The following is a 15462-nucleotide window of genomic DNA, read 5'->3' as shown; positions in this document are numbered from 1 at the left end:
TGTCAAAGCATGCTTTGACAAAGTTATAACAAGGCTGATATATAACAATCTTAAAGGAGTCATTCTGCATAATGAGTACTTTAACTTTCAGCAGGCTACTTTAAGTATATTTTGATGCTAATACTCTTGTACTTTTTCTTGATTTTGAACTTCATACAGTCATTGCTTTGAATGCAGGACTTTTACTTGTAGCAGAGTATTTTTTTTTTTACAATGTAATAATTAAGTAATCAGAATAGAGAACATGGAAGTGATCCCCCCCCTCCCCCGACACCGGCCAGTGTAGTCGTATTGTAGTGGGTATATTGTACTGTATATAAATATATTGGCCATATGGGCCAGAATCTGCCTTTGTGGAAGGGGGGATAATCATAGTGGGTGGTCTGTCCTCCCCCAGGGATATTTTGAGCGTCAAAGACTTCATTTCCTGCATTCGGATAACTTCTTTCACCAATTTACGGTGGAAATACCTTAATTTAGCCTATGCGAAGAAGAAAAACACAGATGACAATTCAAAATATATCAAAAATATAATGGAAAGTATGTTGTTGTGTGTCATTGGGCATTTTGAAGTAGGTATGTGGAAATCCTGGTGCTTTCTTAGTGAGTATAGCCTACTGCGTATACCTGCGTATCACGTAGACTACACCACTGGGACACCCCACCCCACCCCACAACTCAAACGTGTCGAAAGTGCGAATCGGAAGTCCACTTCAGCCTGAAAAGAAGTTTGCATTGATTCACAGGAACGCTGCGCTCCCAATGTCCCTAACAACTTCGGTACCGGTTTCTTGATATTCCAGACTGGAAAGATTACACCAGAAATGACGATGGAACTGACCGGAGAGCAGCTGAAAGTGACTGAGACCCAGCTGAAAAGATATTTACCTCGGTCACAACAGGTGTGTTCAGTCCCGTTATGAGATTTACTATATACATAACATTAACTTACAATATACAGCCTATTGAAAGTCGATGACTACCGGTAATAGGCTATTATTATTGTGTTTGCTTGACAACGTAGTTTACTATATTCACTGCCTATAACTGATCCAACCATTCTTTGGATTACAATGTAACTATTTCATTTTTAAGGTTTATGGTTTTCTGGTCCTCAGAAACAGAGTCAGATCAGACTCTGTGAGGGTTTTAGTGGACAGATGGCCAGAGTTCAAAGTCATTGTCTGCAAACCACAATACGAACAGGTAACTACTTATCTATGTGTACTAATATGCATGTATGTATACATACATGCATTTCTGCATTCAGTATATTTACATATCTCTCTTCCTACAGAAGGGTGATCGCTTTAAAGACACACTGGTTTTTGCTAAAGATGAAGCTATTCTCGAAGAAACAATTAGGAAGTCCTCTGTTATTGACTGGACCCAGTACCTTTGTCTTGGTAAGCACTTTTGTTCTTTTCATTGTATCTAGTGGTCCTATGATTATTGAAAAACGGTCATGGCATTAATGCACTGATCTTCACAGTCTTAAATTTGTACTGTATAGTAACTGTATTTTTATTTGATTTAGGAATGTCCTATTAAATGATCATTGACATAATGGAAAGGAGGTTACAAAACCCAGGCACCTGATATTCTATTCAATGTGATTTTTGCACTGCTGCCTTTCGGGTATAAATTTAGCTTTGGGTTTTATCTTTTCTTTTGTGTTTAGAGTCCTCCCATTATTATGGCATATCATACCACCATTTTATGTCATATTCCTACACCACAAAAAGGGCAAAGTACAGTAGCGTAGTGCCATCTACCATCTTGATTATACAGCCGGAGAGCTGTCGTTGAGCAAAGTGCTCAACACGTATAGGTTAATAAGAAAGGAGAAGTTCTAAGAGGACTATGTAAAAACATACTTAACGGCTTTTTCCAAAATATCAGAGCAAGTTTGTGATGTTTTACATCTTCCAAACACATCTATATTTGTACGTTTGGGCTTTTGAAAGCGAGGTTGAAATCTTACTTTCTTACCTTTAATCCTGTTTAAATAATACATTTTCAAGTGAAAAGAAATACAAATACAAAATGAAGTTCCACACTTTTTTTTTATTGGCTTTTTTTTCTCTTCATATCAAGGAATCAATCTTTGCCACTTGGAGATATTCAAAGCAGTGGCATCAGAAAAAGACGTGTCCAGCAGCAAACTGGCAGTGTGCCATATGATGATACTGGAGGATGTATCCAACCTTCCCTCTATAGACAGGTAGAGCCTAGCTATCCAGTGATATCTTCAGTGTCTAGTGTGTGACTAAATCATTATCTTAGGTTTAGTAGTTCATCAATAAAGCAGGAATCTGCTCTGAAAAGCCATCTGCTCTGTTCTGCATCAGCTCCGGGATCTCACTTAGCTCTCTGGATGAATCGCACGTCGGCTTGGTGAATCAGATGTGGAAGTTTGGAAAGAACGAGGGCGCGGCCAGGATGATCCGGAACATGATAGCAAACTTCCCCTCCTGCTGCGTGCTGGACGCAGAAAGAACGCCTGTGTCCTGGATCCTGACCTATGCGTCATGTGCAATGGGCATATTGTACACTCTGCCAGAGCACAGAGGGAAAAGCTACGCCAAAGTCCTGGTCAGCACCATGGCCAAGAGACTCCACGCTCAGGGCTACCCGGTGTACTGCTTCATAGAGGAGGAGAACGACGTTTCCTACAGGCTCTTTAAAAAACTGGGCTTCATTGAGGACCCCTCATACAGGGAAGCCTGGTTTGGATTCAATGATTCTTTTTAAATACCTCAAAGAAGATGCCCCATAAAAGTTGCTCTCAGCATTGAAAATAGGAAAGATTATATAAAAATGCTAGTCAGAAATCAAGGTTAAAAGGCGTATGTTTTTACCCTCCTACTGCATGGGAGCATGCTATATTTTCAGTTTAGCTTCAGTTGCCTTAAACTGAAATGACCTGCTTCATGGACATGGCCTTAAAGACCTCTCTTCACACATCTCATCTCTTTTCCACAAAAACACTTGATGCAGGACTGGATCTAAAATGAAAGGAAGAAAAACTTTTTGTAGTTATCATCCAGATAGCTGTGGTGCTAGGTGTAAATCGAATTAAAACTTAGGTAGAGCTTCAGGTAATGCCGATGCACATTATTGAATATTTTTTATATTAATAATTTGGTCTATAAAATGTCAAATATAATGAGAAACTGCCACCATAAGTAACTGCAGCCCAAAGTGATGTTTAGGATCAGGTTAATAAAAACATAATCAAACCGTATTAATGCATTTATTTCTGAATAAAATCAATGATCTTGTCTAAACGAATGGGAAATTGAATTGAGAGATTGAAAAAATGCTTACTGCTTTACCTTTGTTCTGTGAACTTTTCAAGTCGAACCAACCAAGTTTTCCAGTACTCCAACATCAGCTCTGAGCTCAACTGATGAGCATGGGCAGGTGAGCCGTCCTTGTAGGCTACTACAATGAGTCCATTTTCAACCTGCAATGAGGAGATATCAGTGGGTAGGAGGTTGTTCTTTTGTGTGACACAGTGTAGCACACACACAGTCAAATATAATGTTTGTAACGTTCTATAATCTATCTTTTTATATCTATATTTCTTACTACGCTCACAGCCAACACCCTTAAACTGACATTCTTATCTGACACATGCAGCTTTAAGGATTAACTGTCAGTATTTAATTAGTTATTATTAGTTACTATTAGTTCTACATAATTTGACTTCAGGCTGAGAGACAGTTCTGTCAATCTGGGTGAAAAGCAGAGAATTAAAAGATCACCAAAGCGATAACTCAGTAGATCACCTGGTATTTGTAGTTTCCATCTTTGTTCAAAGCCCCGGCGTAGGCTGCCACCTGAATAGGATTGTCATATGTGTTGCTCAGGAATGGTTTGGGCTTCTCTGAAGTCTTCCAGTCAATAACACATAGTACACCCCTGCAGACAAGAAATTGGGCTGTGAGTGCAGTGGAGGTAGTAAGAAATATCAAGTCTAATATGGAAAAAGTAGAGTCTACTTTTTCTGCAAGTCAGGATATTTACCTGTAGCGAGCAACACAATCCACAATTCCCAGATAGTTCAGTGTGTCGTGTTGCACAGTGCTTTCAGTAGCTCTCACTGCACTGACGTCCTCCAGTACGTGAGAGATGCTCTCCATGTATCCCTGTACCTCAGGTGGATACTCTTTGTTCTTCCATGTTGCACCTGACGTCAGGATGTCCTCCAAAGCTGAATGGAAAAGCTTCCCTTGCCTAAATAAATCTGATTAGAGTTCAACAACGTTTGGTCACTTCCCAGTTTCTACAAACCCTGCATCTAAGTTAACACACCACACATCATTTAATAGCAGCTTACGTTGATGTTACACAACTTACTCTGACTGTATTCTTTAAAGCCTTCCTCTCCAAGCTCTGCGATCATCTTCCTCTTCCACCTCTCCAGGTAGAAGATCTGCTCTTGGGAAAGCGTCTGCTGAAGAATGCGCGTCACACTCGGTACGAATGATCTGCCCTGGCCCCGGTTTAACAAAATCCGGGCTGGAGGTCCTGTCTCTGGCTCCTCTGTTTCTATACTCTCTTCGCAGCGTACGAATGGATGAAGGGTTTTGGGTTCACTCATTTCTGGTCTTGAGGAAGGCGTTTGAGCTTTGACAACAGGTCCATAGATGTGCTCATCCTCCGTTAGCAGGGTCTCAGGGGTTTGGGAACTGACCCTGGATGACATTACAGACTTTACAAGGGAAGAGTAGCGCTCACAGTCCACTGAGCTGTACGGGCTGTGTCTCTTTGGGGATGTTAGGCAATAGCAAGCAGAGAAATTCCTCACAGTGAGGGAGGTGCATTGATGGACAATGGTGCCTCCAGCGCACACCACGCGTTTAAGAATGTACATTGTGACCACTTTCACACAACAAGCTCGTAGAAGGCAATGACTTATTCGCTAAACAACGGCCTACGTACAGTTGTTTCAGTGTTTTAACAGCAACATTACAACGAAGATGTTTGCCTTCATTTGGGTGACGGTACTTGCCCCAACATGTCCCAAAGAAAGTAACTCGTTGTCCAAACGAACACAACTGTTTCTCTATTACTTCCGTAACTAGGAAGTGTAGTTCCGGGTATGACTGCATTTGTACCGGTAGAAACTACATTACCCATAATGTGCAGTGTATCATTGAAATACATCCGTGTGGTTATTGAGCCGGAGGTACTAATTTTAGTTACTTTCTTTCACTTGTTACGCTTATTACGCCTCATCTGTCCGTTGCGTAATGATAACAAAATGTAACATCGCTGTTTTCGCTAAGTTATCGTAGAGCCTTTCTATGAAACCACATGCATAAACGTGGTATGAGTGATTTGGATCAAATCCAATCGTCGCATTTGTACTTTCGAAGTTATCCAATTAAATGTATTTAAAGGCGGGATTTAAACTGTCATCAGCAGGATGGGGCATGTGATGGGGGCGATATTGGAAAGAAAAAAAAAACGTTTGACAGCTCAGGCAGCTAACCAGTAAGCAGAGGGAGAGCTTCCTGCATATAGTTTTGTTATTTGGGTTGTTGGCCTGTTCTTGCCCTTCTGCCGATTTCAGTCCCATCATGACATCCACCATAGACGAAAGTAATAAAGAAAAGGTAAGTTAAATGGGTCTTGGAATGTAAATTGCACCAACATTCAGACCTGGCAACGTTAGCATTCAGGTAGCTAACGTTAAGTTATTGCGGCTAACTTGTGTTGTTTTCTGTCTGCATAGCTAGCTAGCCTCTGGCTAAAGCTAGCGAGCGTTTTATCGATAAAGCTATCAAGAAGTGGGTAGCGTCCATTTGTGTCAAACTGCATTTAAATGCAAGGGGGAAAGTGCTGTTTGCTAATTTTACCTAACATACTGAAAGTGTTAAAACATGCAACGGTTAACGGTTATTGTTCATTACAACACGTAACGTAAAAGTGACATAACGTTTGTCTGTACGGCATTCATTTATCTCTTCTATTGTGTTTTGACTGTTTTGCACATCTGTCCAGCACGCTGTGATAACTCTGTGGAGTTGTAGCTAGTGAGCTAAAACGGTTAGCATTCGGACAGGTGTCTTAATAACTTTATCATAGCCTTCTTGATTTCATTTTGCAGGTTTTGTTTTTGAAAGGTGTTAATTCAACTTAATAGTCAATTTGGAGGGTGTAACGTTAGCTTGTGGTGCTGTTGTATTGTGTCACATTAGAGAAGTTTCTAACATTTTGTTCCTCCCATTTCTATCAATAATATAAGGTAGGACTACAAATTCCACCGTAAAATGACCGCAAAGTGGAATCAACACCTCTAAAACAGTTAAAAACAAAACTACCTATTAAACCGACAACTGAGTGCAAGGTATGTTCATCAGCAAGATAGTGTAAATAGAAGACTATGTTTCCTCTTATGCCATACTATGACAGATCAATAAGGGTATGGAACCAGGCCTTCAGCAAAAGCCGGACTAGAATCTGTGCCTACTGTAAGATCCAAAACTAACTATGCCTCCAGACCTTTTACCCAACACCACCCAGACACTTCAAGCTCTAAACTCATGGAATAATGATTTTGAAGTGGCATTATGCAAGTTTTTGTAATGTACCAACGAGCTCTGTGGATTAAGACCCATGTCCCAGGTATATCTAGCTTCCAATTTAAGTTTGTCCTCCTTACAGTGAAGTTGTAGCCAGTCAGGATTGGTATCAGATGGAGGGTGATGGCTTTGGGCTCTCAACATTGTAGCTGCTAACAGAACATTCCTCTGAACTATTTTTAAATTGCCAAGCTAGGAACAACTCCAGATACTGAGAATTTGTATTGCTGTGTTACTAGCTAAGATTTTTTCTGATACTGTTAAATATGTTAAATCTAAATATTGCTAATTCTCAGTACCTCACAGAAGCGCCAGAGAGACATTGTCAAATGAAACCAAAATAAATTAAATCAAATGGCATTTATGATTTAGTCCAGAATGATGATCAGACAATAGAGTTGCTGGATATTTCTTCAAAGTGTCCACAAACAAAGAAAAATGGCAATTGTACAGGGCAAGTGATATTTTTGTGTATACCATAAGATCACCCAGCTAAATTTTTTTTTGATAAGCTTGGTGTTTTCTATCTCCTTAGATGCGCTCTGTGTCTGTGGATCTAAACCATGATGCCTCTCTTCTCATTGACATTCCTGATGCACTCTGTGAAAGGGACAAAGTGAAGTTTACTGTCCATACAAAGGTAAAAAAAAAAAGTTTTGGACTCCAATTAGGGCTGGGTTAAAATAATCGATTCTCCAATTAATATTGATCTTTGAGTGATCTGATATTAATTAATAAATCCCGAAATTGATCTTTCAATATATGCCTTATCTAGGACTGTCATGTTAATCCTGTTAAGTAAAAAGTACTTTAAACAAACTTTTTGTTTTTTTTGGAGGCAGTTCTTAATGTAAACATTAACCTAATGCATTATAAAAAAGATTTGAGGGTTGCTTCTTGCTTGTACAATTTACAATTACAATTTAAAGCTCTCTGAGAATCGCTTTTATATCCAAGCTAAATTGGTATTATAACTGAAATTTCCCTAACCGAATTGATATTGAATTGAACCGTAAATGTAATCAGATCAGGACCTTGTGAATCAGAATCAATTCGGGAAATCATTCGCGATAACCTAGCCCTAACCCCAACGCATAAACTTACTCCTAACAAATTCTATAAGGGTATTTGCTGATATGTTGACAGTTTTCTTTCCAAAATACTATTAAACAAAGTTTGTTTTCAGACCACACTTAGCTCTTTCCAGAAGCCAGACTTCTCCGTTCCCAGGCAACATGAAGATTTCATCTGGCTACATGACACTCTGGTTGAGACAGAGGACTATGCCGGCCTAATAGTAAGTTCGACTATTTGCAGACATGACTCATATAATTGGGCAGAGGCTGTCACTATTTGTTTTTTTGGCGAAAGTGTACTCAATGAAAAAAGGAGAAATTTAAACACAGACCCACAGATTTATTGTTATTATGTGTAATTCAAGAATCGAACCTCCTCTCGAAAAATATTTTTTGCTGTCATGAATCCAAAGTAATTTCTTTCCTGCTTTATCTTTCATAGATTCCTCCAGCGCCCCCAAAGCCTGACTTTGAGAGCCCAAGAGAGAAGATGCACAAACTGGGGGAAGGTGAAGCCACTATGACCAAGGAGGAGTACACTAAAATGAAGCAAGAGCTGGAGGCGTGAGTGTGACACTCATACAAAACACCATCGATTGCTTTGTATTCTTTAGACGGGGTCATGTAAGAACCTTTACAAAAGTCAGTGACCTATTGTTATACATAAACCTCTTCTTGCTGTGTCTGTTTTCTTTTCAGTGAGTACCTGGCTGTGTTCAAGAAAACTGTCCAAGTGCATGAAGTCTTCCTGCAGAGATTGTCCTCTCACCCCAATTTAAGCAAAGACAGAAACTTCCAGATTTTCTTAGAGTATGACCAGGATGTGAGTTCCCCATAATGCTGACTTCCTTTTCCCGAGTTGTCAGTTGGAAAAGAGGAAGTCGAGTTTACTGGACACTTGTGACACATGGCTTACATCCTGCTATGATCAGCAGTTATGCCTATCTCTGTAGTCTTTGTCAGTCAGTGGCTGTGGTGTTTGTTAACGGAACTTAGTTAAAATCTTTATATACCTATGTACTAGTCTGATAAATAGCATAGGCCGCATTTATGTGTGGACCATATTGTGACACATTAATGATACAAAAGCAATGTGCAATCACAGACCTTACTTCAGTCCTTACTCAGTTCCCACAACAACATATAATAAACTTACACAGATAAACAAATAAATCTCATAGATTTAACATGTACCCTTTCTAAACTCTGTCATTTTAGCTCACTGTGAGAAGAAAGAACGCCAAGGAAATGTTTGGAGGATTCTTTAAAAACATGGTGAAGTCCGCTGATGAGGTCCTTATCTCAGGAATAAAGGTGAGGCTCATGCATAATCTGCTTACATTACATGCATGGCAGCATTACAGACATGGTCAAACCATATACCCCGACCTGCCCACTTCGCTCTGCATCAGCCAACCTGCTGGCTGCCCCCTCACAGCGAGGGAGAACTAATCACTCAACGAAATCCAGACTGTTCACTGTCCTGGCTCCCAAATGGTGGAACGAGCTCCCCATCGAAATCAGGATGGCTGAAAGCCTACACATCTTCCGCTGAAGGCTGAAAACGCATCCCTTCCGACTACACCTCGGATAAAAAAATTACAAAAATTCTTGAACCTGCACTTTCATATGTCTCTTTGTAGCTTTGCTTATTTAAAGCTAATGTACTTGCACTTACTACTTGTTGTCTCGAGTTTGAACCTTCACAGTTGAAAGCACTTAATTGTAAGTCGCTTTGGATAAAAGCGTCAGCTAAATGACATGTAATGTAATAAAGACACAATGTCCTAGTTGCCATATCCCCAATTACCTTTGCATGTGTGTTTGTGTCCTACACAGGAAGTGGATGACTTTTTTGAGCAGGAGAAGACATTCCTGCTTGACTACTACAGCAAGATAAAAGATTCCACTGCCAAAGCAGAGAAGATGACTCGCTCACACAAAAGTATGTCAAGGGTTTTTACATTACCACATTAACGTTGATTTTGAGATGAGTAGAACAAATTAATTTGTATTTTGGAATTTGTTTCATTTTGATTGCTAATTTCTGTTATTGCAGATATTGCGGATGATTACATTCACATCTCTGCCACTCTGAACAGCCTCTCTGCTGATGATAGCACAGCAAATAAAAAGTGAGCTCAACAAATCAGTGCTTGTATGGTTGATTTTCATAAGCTGGATTGTGATCATATTTGCATGCTAATTGTATTAAATCGCATTAGCAAAGACGTCGTTGCAGACTTTTCCATGTTATGGCTTTACTTTTTTATTAGGCATCTGGAGAAGTTGTCTGACCTGTTTGAGAAGCTCAGAGTAAGTAGAACTTCAGTTACCAACAAACTTGAGACACCTTTTGTAAATATTAGTTCTGAATTATACATACATTGTGGTAGCTACCATATGTCTTTATTTGTGTCCGTGCAGAAAGTGGAGGGAAGAGTAGCGTCTGACCAGGAGCTGAAACTCACAGAGTTGCTAAGATATTACATGAGAGACATTCAGGCTGCCAAGGTGAGACATGTTTACCTTCTGCCTTCACACAAGATACAGATTCACATTTATGAAGTTCACATGTTGCTGCATTTCAAACACTTTATGCGACCCATTGAATTATCAAACACTCTGTGCTATTTGTCACTGATCAGGGCTTCAGCATCAATCCTCATTGTCCTTTATAAGTAAATCTGAATGAAGATTTATGGGTAAAAGCAAGGCAGCCATTTTCCATTCAACGTGGGATTAGAGATTCATCATAAGGACTAATTTAGTATTTATTGCATTTGAGGAGCAGTAAGAAACTATCTTACACACAACAGAAGTGCATGTATTTCTCGGGAACAATAATATTCTGTCTTTTTCAAACATGAAATTTAGATTTTTGGATTGCTCGATATTTTCCAAATGAAGGCAAGTTATCTCTCTCTCTTTCTCTCTCTCTCTCTTTCTGTCTCTCTCTCTCCCCATTCTTTTATTTCACATGTTAAACTATCTGGAACATGTCAGGACCTTCTGTACAGGCGAGCCCGGGCTTTAGTTGACTACGAGAACTCTAACAAGGCTTTGGATAAAGCTCGTCTGAAGAGCAAGGACGTTCCCCAGGCAGAGGAGCACCAGCAGCAGTGCCTGCAGAAATTTGACAAGCTCTCAGAGTCTGGGAAGAAAGGTTTGTGCATCCTTGCAGAAGACATGCAGGCTCATTCTGTACCTGTTTTTTTGTGTGCATAGATGCACCTTTTTAACTGGAAACTGTTATCCTCATAGAACTCACCAGTTTCAAGGGAAGGCGTGTTGTGGCCTTCAGGAAGAACCTCATAGAGATGGCTGAGCTGGAGATAAAACATGCCAAGGTGAGCAGCACAATACAGCTGACCCCTTTTTACACTGATGAAAAATGCACTCATAACATTCCTATAGGCATATACACTTTGTGTCTATAATGTTATGTAAATTAAGTTTGAATACACCGCCATTTATTAATCTCACATGCACCTGCAATCTACATCATCAGCAGTAATATCTTAATCATCATCAAATATCATCATCAAATGTAATACATATAAAAAAAATTATAAAATCATTAATGTGAAATGTATAATAAAATTGAGAATGCAAAAGCAGTTGTTGTCTATCTGGTCAGCACTGGTTTAGTTTGGATTCAACAGTTAGTCATTTGCAGAAAACGGAACATTTCAGTGACATGGTGAGGTGTGAGACCCAACATAATGCTGCCAGTGTGTGACTGGAAGTTGTAAACATTGGATAATTTAGAAATAAAGTTTAACACACCGCCCAGTTTCTTTTTGGTGCATTTCATTATTTACACTTCTGTATACTGAGCAAATAAACTTATCCTTGAATGCCCCAAGAGGCGTAATTATAAATCACCAAAATAAAGGGCTTTTAAATTAATAAAGATGTACAAATGTATTTGATCCTTTTCACTGCCCCTATTATCCAAATCCCTCTCTACCTGATTATAGTATTATTCAGGTTTATAACCACTGTCTTTGCAGCTTCATTTCAGTGAGTCTGTTCTGTGTGATTTTTGCTCACCTTTTTGTTAATGCACTTTAGAACCTTTTTTGTGGAGTTCTCTGTGTCAAGGTGATGGTGTTTAGAGTGCACAGCATCCCCTCTTCTTTTCAAAATCACCCAGCAGGCTTATTTGGTTTACTTTAAAATTAGGATAACGATTTGTTCAGGTTTCCATAAGTAAGAGATGTTGTCTACACTTGCAAACACATTAGATAGGATACTCAAAAACCTAATACTGGGATACAAGTGTGTGCATTTAAATGTCTTATTTGGTGAGGTATTGGCTGTCCTCATGACTTAGAACAGAACAGGCTCCATTCTTCAGGAGTATTAACACAGTTTTCTTCTGTCTCCACAGAACAATGTGTCTCTATTGCAGGGATGTATTGACCTGCTCAAGAGCATCTGACAAGTATTCAAGTCTTTCTGTTTTACAATCACCAAGTGACCCGTCACACGAAAAATGGAAACCTGGCTTCCCTGGGACCTTGCATGAACATGAATCCAAGCCCTATCTCTGCTCCCATGGGTCTGCTGCCACTTTGAAACCCTGCACGAGACCAAGTGTCTTGTAAGCAGAATGTCTTCATGTTTACAGAGTCCCCGTCCTCTGGTCCGTGGTCCATCCTTTTCCATTATTTATGGAAGTCTAACCCGATGTGAATGCCTCCAGAGAATTAGGCTGCCAACATTCAGGTCTTCCATTCTTTGCAGCACCAATAGAGGTGATTATCTTTTATTTTCCTAATTTCTTGATTTTTCAATTTTTACATTATGCACATATTACAAATCTTGCCTTTATGATCATATTTTTGCCTCCATACATTCTGACTCTAAGCTCTTCTCTCATCTACACTTTAAATACTTTTAATGTTTTTTTTTTTCTTCTTCTTCTCATAACCTAATCTTTATGATTCAAATACTTATTCAGTTGGGGCTTTTTTGTTTGCTAATGGAACAGTTTTACAGAAGCAAAACTAGTGCCTGAAAAAAAAACATCCTCATGCTCTTCATTCCTGGCATTAGAGTTCTACCAAACCAACCTTTAGTAAGGTAAACTTATGACTGACTTATAAGACAAGACAGATCATCTGCTAGTGTTCTGAAATAGCTGCACTTCACCTCAGATGTTGACCGTTGGATCGGTCCCCACATTTTTCTTTGTAAGAAGTAACCTCAGATCCCACAGTTATCAAAGATGCACATCAGTTACGCAAGATTTAATGAAGAGATTGGTGAGGAGAATAAGTCAAACCGTAAGCTATTTGAGCATCTAGCATTTTGTCTGCATTTTGCTTTTATTTGCAATATCCCTGCACTACATGTATCATGTTCTCAACAGCTTCTTCCCCCTAACCAACTCTGCCTATTGACTTTTCAGTGTGTAAATGTTGTTGTGTTTCCTTATTTAGCCCTAAATTCCTCTTTGCAATTGATGGTGTGTGTATCAGACCTGATATATTTACCAGATCCTCTAAACATTTTTGTTTATTTAAAGTAGTTATAAAAAAGATGCACTATTAAGAATATGGAAAATAATTTACAATCATGACCAGGCTCAGTGGAGTGTTAAAAATGCATTATAGTTTTTTAAGAAATTGAATGTATTTCTGATGGATTCCACCTGTGTGAATTCCTTTACATTATGCTTTTCTTACAGAACATTAGCATTTTTATAAATTTGTAATAATGGCATTGAATAAATCCTACTTTCCCATGATTGATCTGTCCCATTCTGTATTTGTTGTGAGGGTTTATAACTTATTTTAAAGCAAAAATACAAACCGTTTTCTGTTGTATGAAAATGCACTGAATCTGAATTTTAAAGCTCCCATATCATACCACTAGATGGCAGTATCTATCTATCCACTGGATCCTGTTTCCACTCAGTTTGACTGTGTGCTGGGCTCTGTTGAATTTAAACAGCTGTATGCATGTTTGTGTTAAATCCATTGACCACAGTGGACCCTGTGATGGGACTGTGTGGTGTATTGGGGAAGCTTTGAGGAAATGCCAGAACGCTCATGGGAATCTCCACCAACAAAATGCACATTTCATGTCTTAATTCATTAATAACGCTTAGCAACATGACCTAAACAAATAATCTGCAGTAACACTACAGCCCATGTGAAACTCTTTTGATATAAATATCTTTATCTATGATGCTTTTTAAGCAATTCTTTTTTGCATTACTCAGAGCAGTCAAAGGTTACACCTAAAAGAGACGTGGCGAAAGAAAGTTGTAACTAGTACATGCAATCGTGCACAAACAGAATATACTGTACCTGCCCATGATGCATTTGTCAATATTGACCTCTCCTGTTTTGGTCAGTTCACTGATTGGATTAAAACACAGACTAATGTAGAGCCAATGAGCTTATAACACATTATCAGTGCAAACAGGTTAGTTTGCCAACAGGGATCAGAGCAAAGGGTTTTAAAGCATGTCATTAAATAATTATTGCTATGATGGATTCAAAGAACAAGACCTCTTTTTGGAACATGAAATTAGTAATACAAGGCCTAGATGTCTGTTTTAAATTGCCATAGGCTAGGCATATACTTACAGTATAGAGTGCTTATTTCACTTTACCGTTACTGATCTAAGTTTATCGGAGTGAAACAGAGAAGTATCGGTGCTAAATTTAGTCTTATTCATGTTCCCTTTGTATAGCTGCTGTATTATGATAAAGAATTTCCCCGGTTCTTGCTCTAATAGCAGAAATAAAACTTGTCTGCACTGGTGTAAAGGATTAAATCTGCCTGCTTCAAAGACTTATTATGATGACTTTGAGTTTCTTTATCTCCCCTCAGGCATGCTTAGATCATTTACATGCTCTAAATGTATGATAAGTACGATTTCGTACATTTTCAGAGTTTTCGGAAACCTTATCAGTGATTGGATAATAGTAATTAATTCAGCACCATCGTTATGATCCCAAATCTTTCAGAATCCTCAGTCACACACACTTCATCTAAAGGACACAGGAAAGAATAGGAAGAAAAGTAATCGGTTCAGATGTACTTTTTCATGCTGTTATGTCACGAAATATAGATGTTTCTGAGTCTTTTGCAGGAGGTCATGGATACATGACCTGCAAAGAACCAACATCTTACTTAAATTGACTGTGCGAAAGCACCTGCCTCATGTCCCGCAGCTCTATACTGTTCAACTGAAAGGTCATTATAAATGCAAACGAAAGCCTTGGAGCAGGACTGGAGGCATGAAGCATGAAGGCCTACTCAAATAGAAACCATGTCCTCTGAAGGGACTCCCTTTTAGAAAGTGCACCTGCCAGACTTGGTGACGTAACTGAACTGTCTATGCTTCCTTAATGAAAGAGAACAGGATGTTTCTTCCTGGTGCTCATAAGGTAACATTTGCATACAGGTACAGATTTTTATAATCCTTTTTATCCATATCTTTCCTCCTGAGTTGCATGGTATACAGTAAATGTAAAGACAGACAGACCAGCTCTGTCACATAATTCTTTCTGATTCTCAGAGAATCTCAGATTTTTGTAGCACTTAGGAGTTCTATACAATCTGAAGTATTTTCTTCCTTCAATAACACAACCCTAAAAAGTTCAAAGGACCAGAGTCCAAACCTTTTCTATGTCAGTGTACCCTGTCCTGCTCAGGCGGTCTGTTGCTTTCATGCACACAATACAATCTAAAATTCGGACAAATTTGCATGCATAGACCAACAAGACAAGTATTTAATTTCATCACACGTGCCTGACGGATCATTT

At 39.0% G+C, this 15462-nt stretch overlaps 3 protein-coding genes across 3 annotated transcripts; 2 read left to right on the top strand and 1 right to left on the bottom strand.

Annotated features, from left to right (window-relative positions):
* The first annotated feature begins 569 nt into the window (after positions 1 to 569).
* si:dkey-76k16.6 (uncharacterized protein LOC566817 homolog) lies at positions 570 to 3247 on the top strand. Its single transcript, XM_039783872.1, has 5 exons — positions 570 to 902; positions 1096 to 1206; positions 1298 to 1406; positions 2098 to 2224; positions 2352 to 3247. Exons 1-5 carry the CDS (start codon positions 825 to 827, stop codon positions 2752 to 2754), a joined length of 828 nt encoding a protein of 275 aa, XP_039639806.1. The 5' UTR covers positions 570 to 824; the 3' UTR covers positions 2755 to 3247.
* On the bottom strand, positions 2868 to 5267 carry mgme1 (mitochondrial genome maintenance exonuclease 1). Its single transcript, XM_039783871.1, has 5 exons — positions 4366 to 5267; positions 4033 to 4252; positions 3795 to 3927; positions 3339 to 3469; positions 2868 to 3008 (listed from the first exon to the last, which is right to left on the bottom strand). The coding sequence occupies exons 1-5, from the start codon at positions 4880 to 4882 to the stop codon at positions 2969 to 2971; spliced, it is 1041 nt and encodes a 346-aa protein (XP_039639805.1). The 5' UTR covers positions 4883 to 5267; the 3' UTR covers positions 2868 to 2968.
* A 187-nt stretch (positions 5268 to 5454) lies between these two features.
* On the top strand, positions 5455 to 13430 carry snx5 (sorting nexin 5). The gene is made up of 13 exons (XM_039783870.1): positions 5455 to 5627; positions 7132 to 7236; positions 7783 to 7893; positions 8115 to 8236; positions 8372 to 8495; positions 8891 to 8986; positions 9512 to 9617; positions 9732 to 9807; positions 9949 to 9988; positions 10100 to 10186; positions 10679 to 10838; positions 10937 to 11022; positions 12069 to 13430. Exons 1-13 carry the CDS (start codon positions 5592 to 5594, stop codon positions 12117 to 12119), a joined length of 1200 nt encoding a protein of 399 aa, XP_039639804.1. The 5' UTR covers positions 5455 to 5591; the 3' UTR covers positions 12120 to 13430.
* The last annotated feature ends 2032 nt before the right edge of the window (positions 13431 to 15462 follow it).

Source organism: Perca fluviatilis, chromosome 19 (assembly GCF_010015445.1).
Source record: "Perca fluviatilis chromosome 19, GENO_Pfluv_1.0, whole genome shotgun sequence".
Taxonomy (NCBI): Eukaryota; Metazoa; Chordata; class Actinopteri; order Perciformes; family Percidae; genus Perca; species Perca fluviatilis.
Note: the sequence above shows the minus strand (reverse complement) of the source record. Positions and strands in the feature narration are given on the sequence as shown.